Source organism: Rhineura floridana, chromosome 2, assembly GCF_030035675.1.
Source record: "Rhineura floridana isolate rRhiFlo1 chromosome 2, rRhiFlo1.hap2, whole genome shotgun sequence".
Lineage (NCBI taxonomy): Eukaryota > Metazoa > Chordata > Lepidosauria > Squamata > Rhineuridae > Rhineura > Rhineura floridana.
The window spans coordinates 10260749-10286594 of NC_084481.1; the positions used below are offsets into that span (position 1 = coordinate 10260749).

The window sequence follows — 25846 nt, forward strand, 5'->3', positions numbered from 1 at the left end:
TATACAATGAAAACACTGACGAGTCTCTTGTATATCAACTTGTTTGAGATGTAAGGTGATGAGAAATAAGGACACTGATTATAAGTTACAAAATAAAGCATAACTGTGGGAGCAGCTATATATTGGTGCAGGAACCTACATAGTTCACGTTCTTGGATGTTTTCTTGGAGATTATAAATTTAGCAAAGTTATACCACAGATTTATTTTCTATTTAAAAACCAAACCAATACATTTCAGCTTTTTGTTGCTATTGATTTCATTACTATAAGAAAGTTGCTTTTTGGACTGCATTTTTATTGCCATTGGCTGCTGATTATCTCTAACTAGTGCCCTAACAGACACAGATTTTGCTGTGCTATTCCATACCTCCAAGAAGAGAGAAGGGAGCTATTTTCAGAAAATGGCTGAAGGTTCAAGGCTTCTGCAGGCAGGCTGACAATGGATAACACACATTTGATACGTATTTAGTGGCTATAGTACAATAAAATGAGATACCGCTTTTTAAAACATGGGATTGCAGTTTTATTTTTATGCAACATTACATCCTTGAAAAGAAGTAATTTACTTAAATTCCAAATACAAGGATTAAATACAAATAAAAGCTGTAATTTTTTAAAGTGAAGCTATTGCCTATTGACCCTGAAATAAAATAGTCTTACGATTGAACAGGCGCAAAAATCCCTCCATAACCGTTTGTTTTTATTGGCAAAGTCATTTAAGGTCACTTTTGCTTCCAAGACCATCTTCTTCCATGATTTCCATTGAAGGAGTTTTGCTTCATAATGGCTTGTGGTTCCACAGTGTTTGTAAATGAAGACTGCTATGAAAACACTATCGCTGTTGCTACAGTTGCAGACGCTGCATAACAGCAAGTCTGAAAGTCTGTCCTCCTCCTCCACTAATTTCCAGAAATAAAGAAAATTCAAGTTCCAGTTTAATTCTTCTTATGTTCGGTACCATTTTCAGTCTGTCAAGAGCCAGCTGCTGTGCCTTGCAGGTTGAGCAGCTTACAGGATGCCCAGTGTGCTTGTTAAATAGCATACAGGTACTGTACTGCATGCGTTTCAAGAGTATAGCATAGAAGGGCATCTACAAGGACAGGCATTTAGAGCAGCTATTTTTATGCATATAATGCATCAGGTTTGAATTTGCGTAGGCGGAACCTCAATATGGTGGCACACGGCAAATGGCTTCATGTATTTGGATTTTTGTTGCTCTCAGAAGGCATGATACAAAGCATCCCAAACAGGTACAGACATAAGCCTCTGCTTATTTTTGTCAGTCAAGTAGTCTCTAACAAAAGCTGGCATCTATTGCTGAGAAAGTAAAGCACTCCGATTGGCTTTCATCTTCTCTAGCCGTTTAACTAGATGACCATTGCTTACTTCAAGCTCTTCTGTTTTGTCTAATGCTGAACGAAGCTGAAATAAAAGAGAAATTATACTGAAAGCTTGGTACAGGAGGTAGTAGAATTCACCCTGTAACCATTACTGATTCCAATTTTGTAGCTTGAGAAAGACAGCTTTTTTTATCTGTAACTGAGGTTCTCTGTGAGGTCTTCACACACATGGGATCTATGCCTGTGAGAGCAACATCTTGGAAACTTCTAGAGATGTCTTTTAAAGCTCTATAAATTTCTGACAGGTTACCTTGCACAGGTGCAGATCCTGTATATGTGTGACTATTGAGACTACAATGAACCAGTAACGTTGAAGACGCAGTAGTTTACTCAGGTCTATTTAGTAAATCCATGGTGAAGCCAAGGTCTTCCACATCCTAGTTCAATAGGTTGTCCACTGGACTATACCAATTTCTACACAAAAAAAGGAAAGTAAACAATAACTGAACATATATGAACACATGAAGCTACCTTCTATGGAGTCAAAGGATAGGTGCATCCTGTTCAGTATTGTTTACTCTGGCTGCCAGCAGCTCTTCAAGGCCTCAGGCAGAAAGAGGTCTTTCCAATCACCTGCAACATTATCCTTTTCTTTTAATCTGGAGATGCCAGGGATTGAACCTTAGACTTCCTTCATGCAAAGCATGTGCTCTACCACTGGCCTAGGATTCCTCCCCATGAAAAGTGCTTGTCTATTTAATGGATAAATTTGTTTGGAAGCCTTCCTTGAGCAGGAGGGACCAAACAGTCTTCAATTTCTTTCAAGAGCTACAATTTTAGTATGGAAACAAGCCACATACAAGTTTATTACCACTTGAAAACTCCCCCAGCAGATGCTGGAGCAGCATGGGGATCAGATTATACAGATACACTGTTTGTCACCATAGTGTAGTACTGCACAACTCAAATCAGCCTTAATCATTCAAACATTATAGATTATTTGCATTTAGTTTTTGGCTTAAAAGACAAAACTATGTCAGTTTGGAGATTTTATCCCTACATAAAAATGTTATAAAACTTATTTTCATTCTACTCAGGAATACAGATTAAACTTTCATCAATATTCCTGGTTCAAATTTTTGGTACTGAATATTTTACACAAAATGATTTAGTAGCATTGATTACCTCTCTTTGGAGTTTACGTTTCTCTGCTTTCAATTCGTCCTCTATTCTTTCAGCATTTTCTGCAGCTGTTTTATAACGAACAACTTGACCTTCCAGTCGTATTACCTAATATGAAAGAAATTAAGATAGTTAAGACAGATGTAAAACAAAATATTTCTGTTGATCTTATTTCCCTTTTGGCAGATCAATAGCCAATAGTCAGTTGAGGAATAGCCAGAAGAGGGAATGAATGACAGATGTCAGATCACTCTTATCCTTACCTGACTTATCCAAACCCATTAACATATCACCCCCTACCCAAAACCACTCTGATGGGAGCACCTCCCTCCCTTTCTAGGTTTAACAAATCATCCACGCACATATAATTACAACCACAAAGCAGGAGCATTAAACTAATATATATATAAAGGGCAATAACTTGGCAAGAACACTATTCACAAAAGAGAATTTCTAAAACTAAATTTTAGCCAGTTAGACAAACAATAAGTTGACCAAATCCCAACCTCCCAACTCTTACCCAGCTTCCCACTGAATCTTTATCTTCCTATTAAGAGAGGCACCAGGTGAAACCTCTTTTGCTTCTCTTTTAGTGCAAGTAAAAATGCAACAAGATGATAAATATGATTGCTGCCATGCAAAGAACAAGGGTATTAAAGAACAGAGGTTAAATGAGTAAAAACAGATCCCACCAGCTTCCCAGCCACAATGACTACATTTCAAGCAGCATATAGGACTAATTTGTTCAGTGTGGCTTGCCTGTAAATATTTTTCAGTTAATTTAACTCATAAAAAGATGGGCTACACAGCTTGTTCATGATGTCTTTATTTTTATTCATTGTTAAAATTTATACCCCACCCTTCCAAAATTCAGGGTTTCTTGCAGTAAAATATTAAGAACCCAATAAAATAACTAAAAATAAGCTAAAAGTGGCAAATCTATAAGAACAAGAAATATATTACAAGCCACAATCTTTTTTAAAAAATCAACCAAGTTTAAAAGTTAAAAGGAAAAATGTGTTAGTATTTGCCTATGGCCAGAAAAGCATCAGTGTGAACCCCAAGCAAGCATCACTGGGAAAGGGTTCCAAAGCTAGAGAACTATCATTGAAAAAGCACATTCCCCAGTAACCACCCGCTGCACTTCAGATGGTGTGGGAACCCAGGGAAGAGCATCCAATGATGATCTGAAAGTAAGGGCAGACACACAGAGAGGCAGATACCCTGGCTTCAAGGAGCGAATTACTTCAAAGATCAAAAGAAGCACTCTGAACTGGGCTTGGAAACAAACCAGGAACCAGTACAGTTGAAGAACTAGCACAATGTGTTCATAACAATCAGTCCCATAATTGGGAGAAAGTATTTTCCTCACATTGTTTTTTAAACATGTTTAGAGTCACTGAATAAGAAGGATCACAGGTTGCTTCTCTTTGCAAAACTGTATATATACATGTTTGATTTTAAGCTGCCAGAGCTAGTAATTTTTAAAAAGGAAATTATATGTCAAAAACTTACTATGAATACTCAAAACAAACTGTTCAATGCCAGCTAAATATTTACATGAGATATACTCTGAAGAAATACTTCTAGGGTTTTTGTGGGGGGTTTTGGAAGCAGTTTAAGACCATTATCCTGTCAATACCCTTCTGACTGAGAGGTTTGTTGCCCTTTTGCTCCTTATGCGCCACAAAAGTAATTGCCAGCAACATGGCAACCCACCACAAACTTTCAATTAATCTAGAGCAATTACACTCATTGGGCCAAATGTCAACTATTTCTCATTTTTATTTTTTTATTTATTATTTAATTTGTATCCTGCCCTTCCTCCCAGCAGGAGCCCAGGGCGGCAAAGCGCTAAAAACAATTTAAAACATCATAAAAACATCTTAAAATACATTAAAACAAAACAGCGTTAAAAACATTTTAAAAAACAACTTTTAAAAAGGGTTAAAAACATTATTAAAAACATATTAAGCTATTCTTATTCTTATTCCAAATGCTGTAGTTATTTCTAAACAAATATGTTTAGAACTGAAATATAAACAACTTCCACTCCACAGGAATTTGCTTTGAAGCACATGTGCTTAGGATCACAGCCTGGGTATCCCTCCCCAACATTTCTAGATAAGAAAGTACAAATATCTGCATGTAACTCCACACCTCAAGAGTGCTATAAACATGTCATAAACTCACATTCTGTTCCAATGCAGTAATTTCTTGTTCAGACTTTGCAAGCTTAAATTTGAGGTCACTGATTTGTCTATTTGTATCTCCTAAAGAAAATTGAAAAATAGTGTCAGCCATCAAAACAATTCTAGAAGAAGTTCTATCCCACATTATCAAGGATCATTTAAATATACTGCAATTTATTTACAGTGTAAAAAATGTATGGGTCTGTTCAGATGCCATTTTTCCAATGGTATATCTGATGTTCTCATATTCTGGTGGTTGATAAACCCACCCAGCAGAATGCACCAAATTACTTTTATCTCCATGAGATCTCTGGTAGCTTTAATTTTTTATCCTAGGAGCAAAACCTCCCTCAGCTGTCATCTACAGCAACCATTCCATCAGGCTGTAGGAGAGGGAGAAGGAGAGAAATGGGACTACAGGGCAACTTCATCTGTTTTGCTGACAGAGCAGAAAATTCTGACACCTCTTCTTGCAATCTCAGCTGGTCATTACAAGAATTCTGTAACTAAGAAACAGTGGGTAAGTTTGTTTCCCCCCCCCCATTACATTTGTAAGTCACTCTGGAAGCTTCTTGGGGGCTACAAAGTGGGATAAAAATGCTATAAATAAATAAACCGAGGCCTTTTTGTTGCACTGTAGTGAACACTCTTTGCTGATAGCCAAACCAAGTCCCCTTCCTAACTTCAGGGAGCCTGGGAAATAAACCCAATTTTCTTCCATCTTGGAAAGCATTCATACTGTCTCCAGTCCCTCTAATACTGACCAGCTTTGACCATACAGTGAGCAGAATTATTAGCTTGCAAAGAATACTCTTATATCTGTTGACATCAGAAGAAAGGTGAGAAGCCACTCATTCAATTCCATATTACACTAAGGGTCCCCCTTGGTTCAGCTTAAGAAACAAGAATTCAGAGTAACAGCTCAGAAGAATAGTAGTTGTACCTTTAAAGTATCCAGGGGAAAGCAAGTCAGAAAGCAACCAGCAACCTTAATAATCAAACCCATTTGATTCTGTTTAGTATAATCATTATCAGCGGCATCACTAGCGGAAGTGCAGGGGGTGTGGACCTCCAGTGCGTGCCCTCCCAGGGACATGGACGAGGTAGCTGGCCTTGTGTGCGTGCGCACGTGCGCGCGCACTTGAGGCCAGCCACCCCGTCCATGCCCCTGGGAGGGCGCGCGCCAGAGGGTCACCCACCCAGAGAAGGCCTGGGAACGCCGGCGCGCCTCCCTCACCCCGCCGACGCTGCTCCCGGTCTTGCCCGCCCACCCACCCACCCGCCTCCAAGGAGGAGTTGGAGCAGCCTTGCCGGGCAACGGCGCGGGGCAGCTCTGGGTGTCACTCCCCTCATGGTGACACCCGGGTGCGGGCCGCACCCTCCGCACCCCGGTAGTGACGCCCCTGATCATTATGTAAATAAAGTTAGGTATTGTCATTGAGAGTTAAACACAGAATCTTCAACCTGAGGATGAACCTTACTTTGGAGATCAGCCACATGCATCTCTGTGCCGTTTTCTATGACTCCATCTTCCCAATGTAAATTCTCCATTTTACTATTCTGCTTTTCTCCCAGTTGTGCTTTTAATTTTTTAATCTGAAAACCACAAATAATTTAATCAATTTACTAAGAGATAAACAAAATACAGTATATGTGAACAGAATAACTAGAACTAAAATATTCTGTATTTCTCCTTAAGCTTGCTCTGCTATCATTTTCTGAACCAATAATTGTGTTTCTATAGGATTTGAAATTCTTTTTGTAAGGAATGATGCGACAGCAGAAGGACAAAGTAAGGGATAGAAGAAGTTTATAGGTCATGCAGAAAATAGAAGCTGCAGACACTGCCAGCATTTTCCCAAACCACAGCAGCTAAACATTCTTCTCTTTTTAAAAATTAAAGCAGAAAGTTTTGGGAAGCCATATTACATTAGCTACCTAGATTGTGTTGTTATGATTACACAGAACACTTTTTTAAAAAAATGACAACTTGATACAGTGGACTGCATTGTGCAAAATGCTAAGGATAGGAGGGAGCAGCCGCCCCCCCCAAGAACATGTCAGTGAGGACACAGTGCTATACTAATGTATTTAATATTATTGTTCTGTACTGGAATTAAAGAATGAAAAGAAAAAGTTCACTTGGCAATTGCCAAATAATATGGTAGGGCTGCTTCATTCAGATATTTTTGTATGCAGGTATGAGTATACAGAATATACAAGCACTGCATCAGATGTGAAGCACGTAAATATTTTCCAGGGTTTATCCTTTTAAAGGGAGCCCAGTCCTTTTCTAATATCTGCTTACACATATTTTCTTTTAAGGAACAAGCACCTTTACGCACAAGAATTGTGCACACCATGTATATGCATTTACACTCCCTCACACCCAAGTGCAAAAATCTTTTATGTGAAATGGCCCACTGTCGTCTTCTATTTTGACTCTATGTAGGCATTTCATACTATTCAAATAATAACGTAATTCAATTGTAAACTGCCCAGAGAGCTTTGGCTATGGGGCGGTATACAAGTTTAATAAATAATAATAAATAGCGTGAGAAATGTGATCTTGTAAATCAGTTGTAGTTTGTAGAGGAACAACTGGCAACATCTAAAGAGACTAAAACAGAGGAAGTAAACTTTTGATTACCTGTTCAAGTAAAGATTCTCGTTCATCAACAAGGTTTTTCAATCTAATGTCTACAAGAAAAAAGAGAAATGAAGAACTCTGTGTTGATATTGTTAACTGAAAGATGTATTAAATTTGAAAAAGAGAACGATGAAGGTTAGTGGAACTAATGATAAAAGGTAGTTATGCACGTACCATGGTAAATGAGGTCACAAACAGGACTGGGAAGGGGTTTCAGCCAAGGGAGGTTATGTCAGTCTCACAAAACATGCTTGTCACTTCAGTAGAAGCACCCAGCTGCATGCAAAGCGGCTAATCTTCTACTGCAGGTTAGCATGCAAGAACTCTAGGGTCAAACACTGAAATACAAAAATCTCACAATCCTTACAGTTTAACAGCATTAGGAAGACATCAACATACTATTACAATGAGTTACAATTTTTTTTTTAAAAAAACTCTACTACTCTTTAATTTACAAAAAAAAGTTATATGGAATGGTTTTGGATTTTTCCAGGTTAAGAAATATTTCAGTGAGAAATATTTCAAGTCCAGGAGAAGAGATTTTCATTCCCAAAAAATTTGCTAGCGCCACCTTCCCCAACTTGATGCCCTGTGCAGCACTGGCTGGGGCTAATGGGGATTTTTAGCGCAAAACTTTCTGGAAAACATCTTAAAAGCTTAAGATGTGAAAACAAGCATGCGTTTTACTCTCCAGATTAAAAAAAATCATATTCTCAAAGATAATTTATGAAGTCATCCCATGATCATTATACTTCCTGTGCTTTAAACTGAATATAGACATTAGGATACTGTATCGCTACCTGCCCCATGCTCAGGCACTTCCACCACACTGCAAGTTACTTTTGAGAACTTTCAAGTGATATTTTATGGGATATTGAATGGGAAGGTTACTCTTTAGAAAGAAGTGATGCTGGGTGTACAGATATGGCAACACATTTCCCTAGAAACCAATAATTATGCTCAGAACAGAAGGGATATAAGCAGGGCTGGTTCTAAAGGGTGGCCAGGTGGGGCACCGACCTGAGGGCCCCTGGAGCTAGAGGGGCCCCTCCGCTCACCTTCTGGAATCCGCGGCAGTAGTCACGGATCGCAGGACAGGAGCTTTCGCCTGCCCGCCATTCCTTTGCCCCACCTACCTGTCTCCTGCCTTTTAGCATTGCCCTTAATGAAGATGGCGGCGGCCAAAGTTTCCCTAAGGTGCTGAAGTCCCTGCCGCCATCTTGGTTGATGGCAGAGATATGCGTGCATAGCATGCACACTTGCCATCAACCAAGATGGCGGTGGAGGCTTCATCCCCTTAGGGAAACCGTGGCCGCCATCTTGGTTAATGGCAATGCTAAAAGACAGGTGACAGGTAGGTGGGGGTGTGTGCGTGCGCACACACACAGAGACACACAGACACCAGGGCCCAGGGGAAGCTGATGTCCAAGGGACCCGGCATGCCTGGGGCTGGCCCTGGATATAAGCAGAAGCCTTACAATATAAGGAATCTCGTTCTAACAGAGCAATTGTATAGTTATGTGTTTCACTCTATGTATCTGATTACAGGGTATTCTTTCTTTTTATGGTACACATTATAAACTTTGAAGACAGAAGACCTGAGACCTTAACACTTTTATTTAGGACAAACATGACATTAATAGACCTTGAAATATCACATAAAATCTGTAACACAGAAAACCACAGCTCAAACAACTTAGGAGGCTAAACTGCAATTTCCATAAATTGGAATTAGTAAGTCCCCTGCAAAAAAAAAGTTAACTTGGGTGATAATCATTGTTGTAGACTTCAGGCTGTTTTTTTGACCCAGCATAATTGCCATATGAAATGAAAATGTATTACACACAGTCTAAAGACAATCAATAACAATTTCAATTTAAAAATTAGGAATGTAATACACTTGGATTTACACAGTTGCAGCTAGGTGGGAGTCACCTTTCTGTGATGACCCGTTGCAGCTGGGCACATTGTGTGAACAATACACCTATGTGAACAAGGCTGATTGTGTGCCGTTTTCCCCCCATGCAATCAGTCCCACCTTGGGCCTGAGTCCAGGTCTTTTGGGTTAGGCCCAAAGCTTCCTGTTGCTTCTATAAATAGTTTTTAAAAACCCTTTGTTTATAGGGTTGATGGGTGTGCTGCAAAGCACAACGCTGGTGAGATTCCAGCCACAAATTATCTTAATTTGCTTGAAGACCTAAGTTCTTATTACAAATAAATTAGCATATGCAAATTTGAGTCATGAGCTGACTCCACTTGGTTGTGTAAATCACACACAGACCCCATCCATGTGGGATCTTATTACAGAAAAGTGACTCCTGCATGAAAAACACCAAAGACTTTTGTGTTTTTATTATACCCACTGAGAGCTGAATTGCACAGTATCAGCTCATTAACTGCCTCCAAACCTTCTCGGTATTTTAAATTTATGTATGATCGTTGCCTCTTTAACATTAAAAAGAAATAACACAGATGATGAAAGAATGAGGAAGAATCAGAATGTTTCAGGAATGATACTCGGTGTACAGAGAGTGGAATAATCTTTGTAAAATACTTTGGGGGGGGGCATTAGCTGTACAATCTAAGATACCAGGCAAGATAGATTTGCTCATTATCACTCTAGTATGTTTCCCTATGCTATATATATATCTCTCCAAGGAAAACAAACTAGAGAAAACCAATTGCATAATGTGCTTTGTTGTTTTTAATAACAGAGGAAATGTCACTATCGTTTTCTTCCTCAGTTCTTCACTCTACTCCTGTCTGCCCCACATATCTCTTCCTTAATAGTTGGGAGAAGCCATAAATCAAGGCGTAGGGTAGCTATTTTATAGAAAGTGATCTCAGAGCAGCTGCAGCTATGAACACTATTTCACCAAACTATCCTTTAAATATGATTAATAAGGAAATCTTTAACTGGTTGAAATGAAAGTTATGAGAGGATTGGCACTCCAAAGCAAGCTCTCACATTAATAGCTGCGAATCAATTGTTAACATGACTCAAGTTTGATTCTGTAATGAATTCTTACAACTTCAGATTCATTTGTCCGTATGAAAGCTGAATAGGTGGGGAACCTCCAGCCTGCAGACCTAATCAAACCTGGTTCAGGTCCCAGTTTGCTCCATGAGGCCATTCCTAGCAAACCACACCCATCGGCCCCACATATGTGATGTCAGGTGTTGGGCCGGTATGGATCCAGCTAGGAAGGAACAATAGGAAGCCTGAAGTGCACTCCTGATTCTTTCTTTGCAAGAGGGCTCCCTGTAAACACCAGTCAGTTAATTGGTGCTTACAGGGAGCCCCACTGTGATCAGCTGGGAACCCCCAGTGCAGTCATACGGTTCACTTTCTTTGTTATTTAATTATTTATTTATATCCTGCCCTTCCAGCAGGAGCCCAGGGCGGCAAACAAAAGCACTACAAACACTTTAAAACATCATAAAAACAGACATTAAAACTCAATGTTGAGAAGAGGCAGTTTGCATTCAAGTCACTGCCTCCAAACAGGGCATTTTCTCCTCAGGAGAGGAATCAGTTTGGATCCATTCACATGTCAAATGGATGCAGGGGGTCAGGAATTAGTAATCTGGCTCACTGGGATCCAGTTTCCCACTACTACTGAATAGCTCTGGTTTTGTCTGGTGCCCAAGTGATCATCACTGTTTTCCCTAGAATTCAGGCATATTCTCAATTCAAGGACCAGGGCAGAATGGGAAGAAAAACAGAGAAGCTGTAGTTTTGTTGGTGAACAAAGAAGGAAAGGACACCATCCAGAAATGCGGCTATCAATGCTCAATGCTGTCATTTTTGTATAGTGATTTTGACGTCATCCTAGGCATTCACATCTGTGGATCATGACCACTATGTTTTCTAATATTGTTCCATGGCATGGGAAGCTTTTTCTCAGAGAAACCGATCTAATTATGTAAGTTAAAAGTTAGAGGACTGTAGCCAAAGGTGTTGCTCAGGTGAAGATAACGCTTCTGTCAGCAGAATGGGAAGCAATTTTCAGTTATTCCCTCTCCTAAAACTGGAGGGTCTCCAACCCTCTGGAGCAGATTTAGGGTGGGCCTGGGCACGGGGCTACACAGGGGAGGGGGAAGTGCAGAAAATTGCTTCCTTCCTTGGCTCCCTGATGTAGGCCTTACCGTCAGTTAAGCAACACTATTGGATACAACTCACTCATGTTAAATTCTTCTAATACTATTGGCATGGAACAGATGCTCTACTTTTGTTAAGGACTGACACATCTAAAAAACCAATAGAACAGATAAACCAGCTAAGTGCCAGCTAAATATATTTTTAAATAAATTTATAAAAGAAAAATTAAGAGCAGTATCAGTTTAATTGTAAGCACTTTACAAAAAGGGGACAAGAGTCATTTCACAGTATTAAAAGTTTATTTCTACTATATACAACTCAGTGTGTGATACACATTTTGTTCTTTATGCTTTATTACCTAAATACATTTATTATTATAGTGCTACAGCTCTACAAATATTTGATCCTACCTTATTTGTAACAGCCTAACACACACAGTTTCTTTATGCAATAAAAATACTCCTAGTTAGTACACATTTGGAAATAAGACACACACTGAAAAATTAGAAATTATCCATATTTATTTTAGCCATTATTCAAAAAACATTTCTAAGTTGATTTTTAAAGCAGTATGATAAATAGGAGTTATATGCATAAAACAGCAGTTGCCATTATCTTTGGTTTTGTGCTTTTAAATAGCAATTAAGGCATTCACAAAGTCATTCAAATTTGCCTACATTCCTGCAAAGAGGAAGAGGAAAAACTTCTAGATGCAAGACAATGTTTGTTTACAACTATTTCTTTCGGGGGAGAGGGAATAGAACATATGATATAAACACTTAAGAAAATAGATGTAATAATTTGCAGAAATTACTACTCAGAAAGGCTAAGCACAATACGAGTTGACACTTGCTTAAAAATTAATATTTGCTTAAAATTAATATCTGTTAAACCAAGTGGCTTCAATTCAGAGTGAGTCAACTCTGTTTAGATTCTGTTGAAATCAATGTGAAAAGTTTCTCATGAATAACTCAAGCACCATTGATTTTTACTGGATCTAAATGTGACTAACGTCCTCTGAATCCAACCTAGCAAAGGTTTGATTTGATACGAAAAGGCTAAAGTGTACACTTATTCCTATTAGCAAACCAATAGTTTTTCACTTGCAAGTTCTGTTCATTAATTCTATTACACAAAATTCCTGTATTGATCTATCTTTTGGCAATAGCAGTGACATACATTTGGAATGTGTGAATATGAAACCTGTATAAAGTGCAATTTTATCACCCTCTGGCAATGATCAACATTTGAAAGGGTAACGAAGCTACAGTGCTTTGTAACAAGCTGAATCACATAAAAAGGTGTCTGACAATTGTTAGATAACGTGGTCAGTTTCTAAATACGTTCAAATCTCAGCTTTCATTAAAATATTAGAGTGGGGGAGATCAAATACCATATTATACTGGTGGTGAAAATATTAAAGACACTTGATTAGGAATTAGTATGATTAATAGCTTTGTTTTACTATGATAAATAGCAATTAAAACCTGAGAGGTAAGAAAATCTTCATATGCATTAATTATTGATATAAATTGTATAAAATGTATTTAGAGTGTGAAACCAGTTCCATTGTTAAACTTTTCCTTTCAAATGAAGCAGAATGTTTTCTTTGACCTTTTGTTGGAAAGAACATTTTTACTCTGTAACTTATCAGATGGTTGGTATGTAACATGCAACAATGACCTAGCTTCTGTGGTTATGATAACATACAATCTTCCCGAGATTTACCTTTACCTTTCTTACCCATCTGGGTTTCCTCTTGGCTTTCATCCACAGCATTTTCTAGCTTTTCCAACTGCTCTGCAGTATATTCAGCAATTTGGGTTATACTGATTTCACCTAACATCTGTTTGCTTGCGCTTTCCAACATTTCACACTGTGCCTTTGAGGACTCTGAAACAGAGGGTTCAGGTTGAAAATGTTCAGCTTCTTCAAATTCTTTTCCTTGCTGCTGCAGGATATTTTCACTTTTGGTTACCACCTCATCTGCTGAGATTTGGTAGCTTTTATCCTTTTTATTTTCTTCAATAGCTCTTCCTTTATCTCTACATTCCTTTTCACAGTCTTCTTTGATTACATTTGGTGCTGCACTTTCTTTCATTTCTTCTCTCTCTTGTGTTTGGTGATTATTTTTCTCCAATTCATTATTCTGGTTATCACACCTTTCAATAGTTTCCACTTGTCCAAATGGAGACTCAGCAAAATCAAATGCTTCATGATATTCTTCCACAACTTCTTCTTCTTCTTCTTCACTGTCAAGCTTTCTCTCTTGACCACTGACTTCAGCCTTCTGTGAGGAGCAAGAAGCCTTCTCAATATCTGGCACAACATCAAGAACCTTTTCTTCTGTCTCTTTTTGATTCTTGTTCTCTTCATTTCTTTTGGGTACTTCAATGTCCTGCATTTTTATACTTGCAGTTCTGGCAGATTCCTGAATAGTTTCATCTTGTTTGTTTACACTGTGATCTTCTGTAGGCCAGTCATTAACTTGTGTTGGATTATAGTCTTCCTCATGACTGTCATCAGCAACTTCTTCATGGGTCATCTGGGTGTCTGACAGAATTTTGCCATCGTCTACGAATTCTGGTTTTATGTCCCTGCATTTCTTAGAATTATCCTCAAGGTCCAAGTTCCTTTCCTCAGGGGTTTGGCATTCACTGTAACTTACACCATCTACACCAGTTTCTTCTGTATGATCCTCTTTCACAATACTTTGCTCATTCTTTTTAACAGAATTTAAATGTGCATCCAGTGCTTCTAACAAAGCTTTCCTCTGATCAGTCTCTTCAGTAGGACTCTCTTCAGTATTCTTTTCACTGGCTTCCATCACTTGCTGCGTTTGTTCCCCTTCAAAAAATGTATCATCTTTTGAAGACAGGGGCTGAGTTTTTTCAATTTCAACTTGTTTTTGTGCCTCTACAAACTCATCTGATGTATGTCCACCAGTACATAACATTTCTGTTTGCTCTGCTGCTCCTTTGCACTCTGGCTGCAGAACTGCATTTTCCATCTCATTCTCTTCATTCATTCCACCAGTCACATTTTTATCCCACTCTGCTTTATCTGTTATTTCAGTACCCCCACCTTTGAGAAGCTGACTCTGCAGACCACTCTCAACAATCTTGTTTTCTGGCTGTTCATTATAAGGATCAATATTTGGCACTTTGGTAAGCATATCTTCTGCCAGTTCTGGTGATTCTAACTGACTAGAAATTGCCATCTGGCTGTTATTTACAAAATCCAAAGCTTCCTGAAATACTTCATTATTATCGCCTTCTGCCTCATCAACTACATTATCTGTTTGCTTTTCTTTATTTTGCTGTTGGGGAAGTATTTCTAAACCTGTGTCTATTTGCCGATTAGCCTCAGTAGCTGGACCTGCGATTTTATTTTGATTACCAGTTTTATTTACAACATTTGCATCAGATTCTTTCACTTCTATGGTATCACCATGTGACCCCCCTTCCCCCCTTGATTCAACTACACCACTGTTTTCAAGGGGACAAACAATTCCTGGAACATGCTCTGAATGACTTTTAGCTGGTTCCTCAAGTCCACTATTTAATAACAATGTTGATAAAACTTTGCCTTCAGTGATTTTCTCTGCCTCCGCATTTTCATCAGCATGCAACGTCTTTATCTCCGAACATTCCTGTACAATTGCCTGCTCCTTAGTCTCCTCTGTGTGTTCCTCATGCTCAGTATTCTGCAAGATTTCTCTTTTCCCCAAATTCTCCAAAATCTCATTTTTCATCTCCACTTCATTGGCTCTGCCTAAAAGATCATTAAGAAAGTTGAAGGGACCACAATAGGGAGACTACTTAACTGTGTTACATTTAACACTTACCTCCCCACTTAAAGCCCAGAAGAGAGAATGAATCAGAAGAACTGGTTAAGAAAGATCAGTTTTTGCCAATTATGTGAAGGCAAAGCAGCAGTTGAATTAGTTAGTGGTCTGGTCAGCAAAATGTGCTTCCTTCCCCTGGTATCAACTGCACTGCATTTGTAAATGTCATTAAAGCTATGAAGGTTTTCAAATGAAAATATCCACTTCAGCAGCTTCATTTAGTAATACATAACATAATGTAACATAACTGTCATCGCCAATTGGCACTCTAAATACATTTATATGAAAATTGGTCAAATCTATTTTAATCAAATATATTTAACAAAAGAATATACAAATTCAGAATGATGAAAAAAGGGGATTTTTGTTGTTATGTTGCTCATAAATAGAAGCTGAGCCATACACTGCCAGCAATGTTTGGTCTCCCTCTCATGTTGCATGTATTTTAATGTCTTAATTTCATTCATAAGAGTAAATGACTTCATAAATTGAGTATCTCATTTTGCCTTTCTGACTTGTTTGGAAGCTATAAATATTTTTTACCTAAAATTGTGTTCTACTGCCCTGAGATATATTAGGTGTCAAAAACTGCTCATTGTAAATGTGGTATTTAAAAAATTATCACTACAGTGCTAACAATAAAAATTGCTCTAACATATACAAGTCAATGAAAAAAGAAGAAAGTTGTAATTCCATGTAATTTCCCTAATCTTATAAAATGTCATGTGCTCCTAATCTAGTTTTCAAGTTTTCCCCATGTCCGGCAGGGAACCAAAGCAGCTTCAGAGTCACTCAGGACATTTATGATTGCCTGTTCAATATTTGTCTCAATAAAAGTGGTTACAGGCTTTGTATGCATGTTCTGTTATATATCTTAGATGTCTTTAAAGCATTTGTTTCCCTGGATTTAGGGAATAAAATGGAATTACTTTAATATCCCCTGTTAAAGGCAAAGATAAAATGCAATATGCTTGAAGTGATTGTTGGCATTAAGCACAAAATAAAATGTACAGAAGTGATTTTATAAGCAGCATGCTGGTGATTAGTTAGTTGTTCAGATTATAAAAGTTCAAGCAAAGTGATGAAAAATATTGACAGAAGGCAGACACTTACCTAGTGTATCTTCCCCAGCTATCTTAGGGACATGACTTGACCCTGGAACAATCTTGGAAGAACTTGTTAATCCATCGGTATTTATATCACCAGATGTTTCCCCATTGATTGTTACTTCTGAACTGGGGATTATTCCATGTTGCTGTGAGTGAAATAATAAAGTAACATTATAATACCATTACATTACCATGAGTACGAAATTTGTTTGCAAAGACACAAATCAGAGATGGCACATAGCATGTGTGTGATCATATGAAGGTATAATGAACATCTGATACATATAAAAATATCTTGACAGTATAGTAAGGGAGGCTGTATAGTATTTAGATTTAACTGACATCTTGATTTGTGCAAAAATAAAAAATCCTTGCCCTTGTGTAAGGAGTTCAGAGCATCATTTTATCATATTAGCTATCTCATGAAAAAGGTTTGGCTGACTTGACCAAACCCATCTAACAAATGAACTTAAATAGCCAAACAAGGATTTTAACTTTGTTTCCAAACTCAGCATGTCCACAATTCCACCACACTAGTTTCAAGGGTAACTTGGAACCCAGTCCACTACACATACTCTTTTGTGACTTTAATTTGTTTTAATGTGGTTTGAGCAGAAGATGTTCCTAACGAATCCTGCTACTGACCATAAGGGAAAACAGTTCACAATACTGTTTTGGTTTACACCACTGGCATGGCCTATGGCCTCTGTCAAAACAGCAGGAAATAGTTTACATGCTTTTATCCAAAGTTCACCCTTACCATGTCAAAATGTAGCAGTATACATTTGACAGAACAGTACAATTAGAGTATAAAACTAAATAAAAACAGAAAGATGCACTCACTTAATCAACACTTATTTAAACTATTAGCTCACCACTAATGCAAAGCCTTAGCCATTTTTTCTTGGTACACAGAAATGATTACTCAACCCCTTTACACTGCTTCTTTTGTTGTTTCTGCATACCTTCAATTGTTCCTTCAGCACAATCACCTCCTCTCTAAGATCATCTCGCTCACTTCTTACGGAATCAAAGAACTCTTTCTGCCTCTCTAATGCCTGAGTTTTCAAGGAATAAGCAGAAGATAAAGAGACGAGGAGAAAAGATGGGAGGAAAAGCAAAAAAAATAAAAAGGTAAGGAAATTAGCAATAAGGATAAGCAGGTCTCAGATATGCAGAGAATTATGGAATTTGCATGCAAGAAGAGAAAGGAATTTTATTTTAGTATTTGTGGGTGCCATGAAAGCTCTCTTGCCATTTGCAAGAATGGGCCATGTTTCAATAGTGTTCGAGTTGCACTTGAAATGTCACTATTATAGAGGCATGAAGGATGCGTAATACAAACAAGTTTGTTTTGTTAAATTTGTTAACAAGTTTGTTTTGTAAAACCTTGGACCTTATAAATGTTGTTTTCATACATACTCTAAGTCACTAGCCCATCGCCACTCATTATGGTTTTGTCCAGGTTTCCTGGTTTTCTCTTTTTATTCTTATGGCTTTATGGTAAATTTCTCCTTGATTAACACAACCATACAGAATTGTAATGGTGAGCTAATGTTTCTTTTGTTATCATTGTAAAATATTCTACCGTTAATTTAGTGGCAAACAAGTTTTCCCATTGTTACTACTGCCACAATATAGTTGGGAATAAAATGTATTGTGTTCAGTATTAAAGATACATTTGATTCTGTACTAAAACCATGAATACCAAGAAGTTTTATATCTGCTGGTCTACTATTGTACTAGGGAACATGCAAGATGAACTCTAGGACACAATCCTGAACTTCTTGTAGTATCCTACAAGATTTTTTTTTAAAAGGTCAAGTTTCTAGCTGCATTACTGTATGGAGTCCACTCTGGCAGTATCCGATGAAGGCTAACAGACATGTGCCTCTGTATTGTAGTTGCCAGATCACTTCTTTAAAATCCATCATGGGATCCTACCAACCAAAATTATTGACTTGTATCCAATCTATAACTTTTGAGCAAGGGTATAATTCAAAGTGCTGGTTTTGATCTTTTGTTTTTGATGCTCCTTGCCCATTCTGTTTCTTGTACTGACAACCATTGTTGTTTATTAAGATGCTGGTATAGCAAAGTGGGAGGAGAGCCTGGCTGGGAGTCCAGAGTCTGTGGGTTCAAATCCCCGCTCGTGTCTCCTGGGTGTCAAGGGCCAGCTAAAGATCACCCCCACAGTGAGTGGCTCAGGGGTTACGTGCCCTGCCACCTGTGCAGCCGTGGGCAAGCTGCATAGTCCCAAGGAGCCCAGTTGCCCCCCAGCAGGCAGTTGTGGACAGGAAGGAGCTGCCTTGTGCAGCTGTGGCAAGCTGAGCAGGCCCTAGCCAGCTGGCGAGGACTAGCCTCAAAGGGAGGCAATGGTAACCCCCTCTGAATACCGCTTACCGTGAAATCCCTATTCATAGGGCAGCCATAAGTCGGGATTGACTTGAAGGCAGTCCACTTTCATTTTAGAGCCAGTGTGGCTTAGTGGTTAAGGTGTTGGACTACAACCTGAGAGACCAGGGTTCGAATCCCCACATAGCTATGAAGCTCACTGGGTGACCTTGGGCCAGTCACTGCCTCTCAGCCTCATGAAAACCCTATTCATAGGATTGCCATAAGTCGGAATCGACTTGAAGGCAGTACATTTACATTTTTTTAAAGATTGCTTTAATGCTTTATTGATTTATTTTGTCTGTTATATTGATGTTTTTATTGTTTATTTTGTAAACTGCTATGAAAAATTAAAAAACAAACACCACCACTAGGATAAATGTGTTCAGTGACAGCTTTATACACATTCATGCTTTAAAATACGAAAAGGGGGACAGAATGATTGGTTTTTAAGTCGCACAAGTTTGTCTGCTAGCAGGGATGGCAAGTCATTGCTTAGCATGGCACACTGCTGAAGTTGCTTGCAGGCAAAATGACTCATCAGCAGGCAGAACAATGTGCTGTAGTAGTCATGAGACTTATTATAATATCTAAATATTGGCCACATTCAACAATCATAATAAGCAGAGATATGAATGAGCCTTTTGCATGCACACATAGCCCCTTCTCTCCTTCCTTCATGACATAAGCAATCAAACCAGGAAGTTTCTAATTAACCATAGTTCCCTGTTTTGTCCAAACTGAGAAACTATGCTTATCAGCTTTGGAACAAGTAATTATATTAAACCACAGGGGTTTTATTGCTTGGACCACAACGGAAGAAGTGAAGGGGCTGTATGTGCATGCAGAAGGCTCAATCATACCTCAGTTTACCAGGCCAAGACAAGATTATCCAACCTGGTCTAAAATGAAGGACATTAAGTTACCAGTCATTTAAATGAGTTGCGACATTTCTCTGGGATGAAACTCGGTAGCGAAGCTTTTTTTTTTTTTTTTTAATAGCCAGGTCATGGTGTAAAAATCAGCATTAGCTGTTTACAGCATGGTCTGGGAGTGGGATACATCCTCTGACAACAATATTAGTGCAGATATATCTTCAAAAACAGGGAAGAAGAGTTCAGCATGTACATACTTAAAATCTCCCATGTTTGTCCAAGGAACTCCAAACCATTCTCACTAAACATATGAAAACACAAGGCTTTGAATTTTATGTTATGTGGATAAAGAATGCAAATTAAATAAATTCACAGAAATTTGCATAATATCCCAATGGTCATGTTTCTGGCTTCTGAATTCTGTTTTAAAACTGCAATTTCAATTCCTAGTGCACACAGAATCCCCAGCTCCAAAATTATGTTGGTAGCTACTACTCAGTTTATCAGGTCACATCTTTTTCTCACAGAAAGGATGCATTTTGCAACACTATGAGGAGTTTAATTCTCAATTTAGCCATGGATAAGAGTGTAATGGAGTTTATTTTTGGATTAAAGCTACATGTCATTATAAGAAGTGCAGTTTAGTTTTGGAATAGACACTCTGATACAACCAGATTGAATACCAGCCTGTGTGTTTTAAAAAGCTGTGGGTTGAGATTTTGTCCATGCCCTCCAGCTTCCTACTGCAGGCCCTTGTGCTGCATAAAAAGCCACATGAAGAAGTTTCCAATGCAACACGTGCATCTGTTGTCAGATTGGGAAATCCAGCAAGCCCTAGTGTGCACACAGAAGCACTGCAGAAGACACAAGAAGCTCTTTGGGTCCTAGCCCGTGACATTAACAGGGATTAATTACTGCACTCATAACTCTGTCTAGTTTAAGAGAGAGCCCTGACAATCTGGACAAAGTTGCGAATCCTACCCCTATCTTTTTTTCTTTCCATTCTATTGTCTCCTGAAGATCAGACATTTCCCTGACATAGCTCTCTTGTTTCTGTTGTAGTTGTCGGATTTCCTGAGGTGCAGGAGCAAACAAGAAGACAGAAAGCAGACAAGATAATTAATGAGAAGAAAAACCTAGGGCTGCAATATTTAAAAAGAACCATGAAAAAAGTTATATGGACTAAGCCCAAGAAACCTACTCGTTTACACAAATTCCATGAATCTGCCCTGTAATCCCAGAGCTTTTCCCTCTGAAGATAAATACCACTTTATGTTACTTCTCGTACAGAACATGGAGGCCAGTTCACAGCATGTACAGAAGCAGGAGGGTCTATAGGCAAAGAGTCAGGCTACCACTCTCGCTTGTCTCACCAGCACTGAGCTGCTGCTTACCCCACAAAAGCAAAAACACCCCAAGGCACATGTGTCTGCGTGGGGGAAGAGATTAGTACATGCATTCTAATTCACACTTATCAATATGTTAACATTTGATGAGAGGCACCACATATTTCTTAGGACTTGACTTGTGACACACTTGCTGAAAAAGCTGGTTATCGCTGTCTTACTTTTAGGTTCAAAGCAGAGAGACCAATCTTGTGAAGCAATCCCAGATTTTCTCCTCCCCCCTTTTTAACATAGATGCAGGATAAGCAATTAGAGTTGTGGTTTCTCAGACTCAAGGTACCAGTGTGCTAACATTTGATTATAGGAGCAAGTTCTTTCTTTGCCCAAAGCTCTTATCTCCAGTCCCTGTTCCTCCAGCTGCGTTTTTCATTTAAGTAGTGGGGATTGGGCATCCTTTTCTTTTCCCACTTCTGTCCCACATTACAGTAGTCAACAGCAGCTTTCCAAGAAGAGGAAGTGAACCACATTAGGCAGCAGGAAGAATGTTTCCTGTGGCTTGGTAGGTGGGTAAGTAAATAGCTCTTTAATTCAGAACCATTCACTCAAAATTCAATTACAAATTTCTCTCCAGGTGTTTTGCTTCTCCAGCAGTAATTTAAAATATTTTTAAGAGGGAAACATATCAAAAGCTCTGTGATAAATTGTATATAGTTGGTACAGTAGGGCCCCGCTTCCCGGCGTTCCGCTAATGCGGCAGCTTTGATTCCCCGTTTTTAAAGCCAATTTTGCCCTTTTGCGGCATTTTGTGGCATTTTCACACGACGAGCCCCATTATATTCAATGGGGTTCTGCTTTACGGCGGGGGTCCAGAACGGAACCTGCCGTATAAGCGGGGCCCGCCTGTATTTTGTTTGGATAGCAGCAAATGAGAATATAACCTAGAACAGTGTAATTAGATGTTCTTGGGCTAGCCGCCATGGTAAGAAATACTTTCTTTGGAAAATCTGAGGCTAGAAAAAGGATTTTTTGTAGTCCATCGGCTAGCGTACAATATATTGATGCAAGTATTATTTAAGTAAAGAATTCACTTACTGCAAGTAGTTCTTCTCTTTGTTTCAAAGTCTCTTTGACTTCCATGAACTGAAATTTCAATATAGTGTGAGCATGTTTTTCCCTCTCAAAATCCTACCAAAAAAAGAGCATTCAATATTCAGTTTGTAAAATTCTTTACAAAAACAAACTTATTTTAGCAAAAGAAATGGTAGCAATGCACGTGTCTCAATATGCCAGATGCTCCTGTTTGCTGATATGTATCTTTCTTCCTTTTGCAGTTATTCAATATAAATTCTAATTTACATATCAACCCAACATGTATATTACACAGATGGAGGGTCATGGAGCAAACTTTGGGCTCAAGGGCTATCTTCCAGCAAGCATGAAGTCTTTAAATTGTAACCAGGACTAATGAGCACAAACGATTACATGAACAGGCTCCACCCATGCAAGTCATCTGCTGGGGGGTGGGGGAGGAAAAGAAGCCTACTAATTTGGGCATTTCCCTACATAGCTCCAATATATGTTCAAATTTTGATGGTGTAAGGCTCACTCCCACAGCATCCCACGTATGTAACATATATGCCTAGGCCATGTGTAAACCCATCGTGAATTAGCATCTGTTGAGAAAAAAGTCCCTTGAAAGAAACTTGCCTCGCATACCTAAAGCCATCATAGGAAATGCTATTTCAGAATGCTATATAAAAAAGAGTAACAAAATGCCTTGCTTTCATTCCATGTGACTGCTGAGAACACTATGTAAACAGCACAATCGTAAGACTTCTAACTTATTGTTGCTTACTTTGCTTTTCTCTTCATATTGTCTCTTAGATTCTGCAAGCTGTTCTTCCAGTTCCAACAATGCATCCTTTAGGGTGTCCACTTGATACATGAAATTGGTTTTCTCGTTATCTAATTGAGCATTTGACACCATAGCCTTCTTATATTTCTCTTCAACTTCAGCTAGAGAGTCCTAAAGACAAGAAATAACACGGTTAAGAAATACTCTTTTTATCAACCAAGTCCAAACCCTGTAAAACTTTTCAGCCTATGCTGAATCTAAAGAGTTGTTATATCGGTATCTGCAGCTAAGATCTCCAATTGTGTCAAGATACCCACTAGGTTTTTTTAAAAAAAAAATTACATTAAGAACATTAAGAATTACCTAGGTTTTAATCTACAAAAATGAGAGCTACTTTCCCTCTCAAAAATAGCAAAGGATGTTCAAGAGAAATGCTGTGCCTGTGCCTTTTGATGTTTTTTCTAGATTTTTGTGACTGTGTTAGGTTGAGAGGGGCTGCCCTGTGTGAGAGGCTGCCCTGTGTGAAAGTCTTACCAGAAGAAGCAGCCAAATGTACAACAGGAGTAGTTCTGGTTTCAGTAGCTGGAACAGTTTTTGAGTGAATTTGGCTGAGGTGGAGATTTAGGGAATATGGCCTGAGGTAAAAGCCACTTAGAGGCCGGTGTCGGCAAGTGTCCTTATCAAGCACACACAAGACCCCAAAATAAATATTAGTATGTCCTTAATGTACAAAATAAAAGTATTCTTTTAATAAACATTCTTAGTGAACAGTCCATTTGCTTTCCAGTGTTGGGTGTCACAATCTCACACTAAGCCTATTATAGCAAGCTACAAGGAGGTCTTAAACACATTATAAGGGAATGAGTGACAATGGGAAAAGATGACATTGAGTTACTGTGGCAAGGAGTTCCATAGATCCTGAAATATAAAAGTTAAAAGAAGCACAAATATCTAAACTCATGTATATGAAGAATGGGGCTCGAGAAAACTACTTCTCATAATCTGTTGAAATTCATTAAAAATCAGCCATATTCACAGAGTACCTGTAATCCTATTACTGACCTTCCCCCATACTCTGACCTTCATCTTCCGCAGTTTAAAAGTTAAAAAAATGCCTGGCTGATCTTTAATTAATTTAAGCAATTTAGCATTGAACTCAATGATAATGTCAGGCATGCTCAGTAAGAACCAACTGTCAGTGTTCTCAAAGCCAGACTCACAGCTGCTTGGCTAGGCTAAACAGATGGCCACACCCACACCAGATCTTTATTTCACTTTAGACAGTCATGGCTTCCCCCAAAGAATCCTGGGAAGTGTCGTTTGTGAAGGGTGCTGAGAGGAGATTCCTATTCCCTTGACAGAGCTCCAGTGGCCAGACTGGTTTAACAGTCAGCCACTCTGATTGTAGCTCTGTGAGGGGAACAGGGCCTCTCCTAGCAAAGCTCGGCACCCTTCACTAACTACATTTCCCAGGATTCTTTGGGAGAAGCCATGACTATCTAAAGGGAAATAAAGGTCTGGTGTGGATGTGGCCGGGGACAGCTTTGGTTTAAATTTGTGTGGGAGGCTACGTGTGCCTGTTGTAGAATAAAAACGTGGGGAAACCCTTGAAAAAGAATGATACTGTTCACAATGTTTTTCTTTTGGAAAGGAAAGGGGCTTCCTCTCTGCCCAGTGCCCACCCACCCATGCAATCTCCTCCCTTCCCCCTTCCTCCCTCCCCTTCCTGCCCTCCCCTCTCTGCCCCAGGTCAGATTCACCTATGCTAAGCACGATTGGAGAGTCAGTGTGGTGTAGTGGTTAAGGTTTTGGTCTACGACCTGGGAGACCAGGGTTTGAATCCCCATATAGCCATGGGTGACCTTAGGCCAGTCACTGCCTCTCAGCCTCATGAAAACCCTATTCAGAGGGTCGCCGTAAGTCGGAATCGACTTGAAGGCAGTATATTTTTTAAGCATGATATCAGCAGTAAATCCCACTGACCTCAAAAAGTATGCAAATGATCAAACCTGCCCTCCCCTTCTCCTATCCCCTCCCTCTTGCCCCTTCCTTCCCCCTCTCCCTTCCCCTTTCTCATCCTTTTCCAATCCCCTCCTTCCCCCTCCTCCTCCCCCTCCCCCTCCCCTCTGCCCTCCCCCTCCTCCTCCACAGAGCTTGGAAAAGTTACTTTTTTGAACTACAGCTCCCATCAGCCCCAGCTAGCATGGCCTAGATTTCTAGGATGAATGATGAGAGCAATATAATTTTCTAGGTTAGATTCTCAGTAGAAACCGTACTAACACAGAAAAGAAGCAAAGTAAGAAGAACACCAAGAAACATACAAAAATGTAATTCCCATCTTTGGAGATGGCAGGTGTTGCCACCACTCACCATATGCTCAGAGGCACATGTTAAAACCAATTTTTTCCAAGCTACACAGGAAGTGGATTGGACTGTGAAAGACAAACCCAAATGGTGTTGGCATTTTTACAAATTTGTAGGGCAGTACAATATCTCAGAGAGGAGGTCAGGTCTCCTGCTCCCCTGGTACATTCACTAGAGCAACTTAATTTCCCTGCTTTTTAAAGTTTGATAGAAATATCTGTTGGCTATAGGTACATTCTTAAACTGCAAGTTTTCTTTTCTATTAGTTAATCATTATCCAGATATCTGGAGCTTGTTGCTAATGTTATGGTGTTATTTACTTTAATGACTGTGGAGAAACTGAAAGTGAAAGGTGAGTAGCATGCCATGAAGAATGCCCATGGCCCCACAGAATATATGCTGAAGCTTTAAAAAACAACAACCCTGAAATTCTTTGGCACAGAATTTCAGAAGCAGCATACATGCCTGAATCTGATTTTAAAATTGTTCTCTAGTTTAGACTAGTCCTCATTTTACTGAAACCAACTCATTTTTAACTGTACAGCTTTTTAGAATATATGGTTTTATGAGAAAGACAGTCATCTAAAGCA

At 39.0% G+C, this 25846-nt stretch overlaps 1 protein-coding gene across 27 annotated transcripts in view; it reads right to left on the reverse strand.

Annotated features, from left to right (window-relative positions):
• Positions 1-499: 499 nt before the first annotated feature.
• LRRFIP1 (LRR binding FLII interacting protein 1) overlaps positions 500-25846 on the reverse strand; it is a 136966-nt gene continuing 111619 nt past the window's right edge. For 19 of the 27 annotated variants that reach the window (XM_061607743.1, XM_061607738.1, XM_061607735.1 and 16 more), the window contains 6 exons: positions 22893-23063; positions 22130-22222; positions 20673-20765; positions 17388-17480; positions 16427-16568; positions 11747-15240 (listed from right to left, as the gene is read on the reverse strand). In XM_061607743.1, coding sequence (XP_061463727.1) covers positions 13163-15240; positions 16427-16568; positions 17388-17480; positions 20673-20765; positions 22130-22222; positions 22893-23063 — 2670 coding nt within the window. In that variant the 3' untranslated portion in view covers positions 11747-13162. Of the gene's footprint in view, positions 1423-1462; positions 1815-2525; positions 2631-4715; positions 4796-6195; positions 6311-7364; positions 7415-11746; positions 15241-16426; positions 16569-17387; positions 17481-20672; positions 20766-22129; positions 22223-22892; positions 23064-25846 lie in introns of those variants that run through there. The other 8 variants (XM_061607740.1, XM_061607737.1, XM_061607741.1 and 5 more) reach the window with 6 other exon arrangements.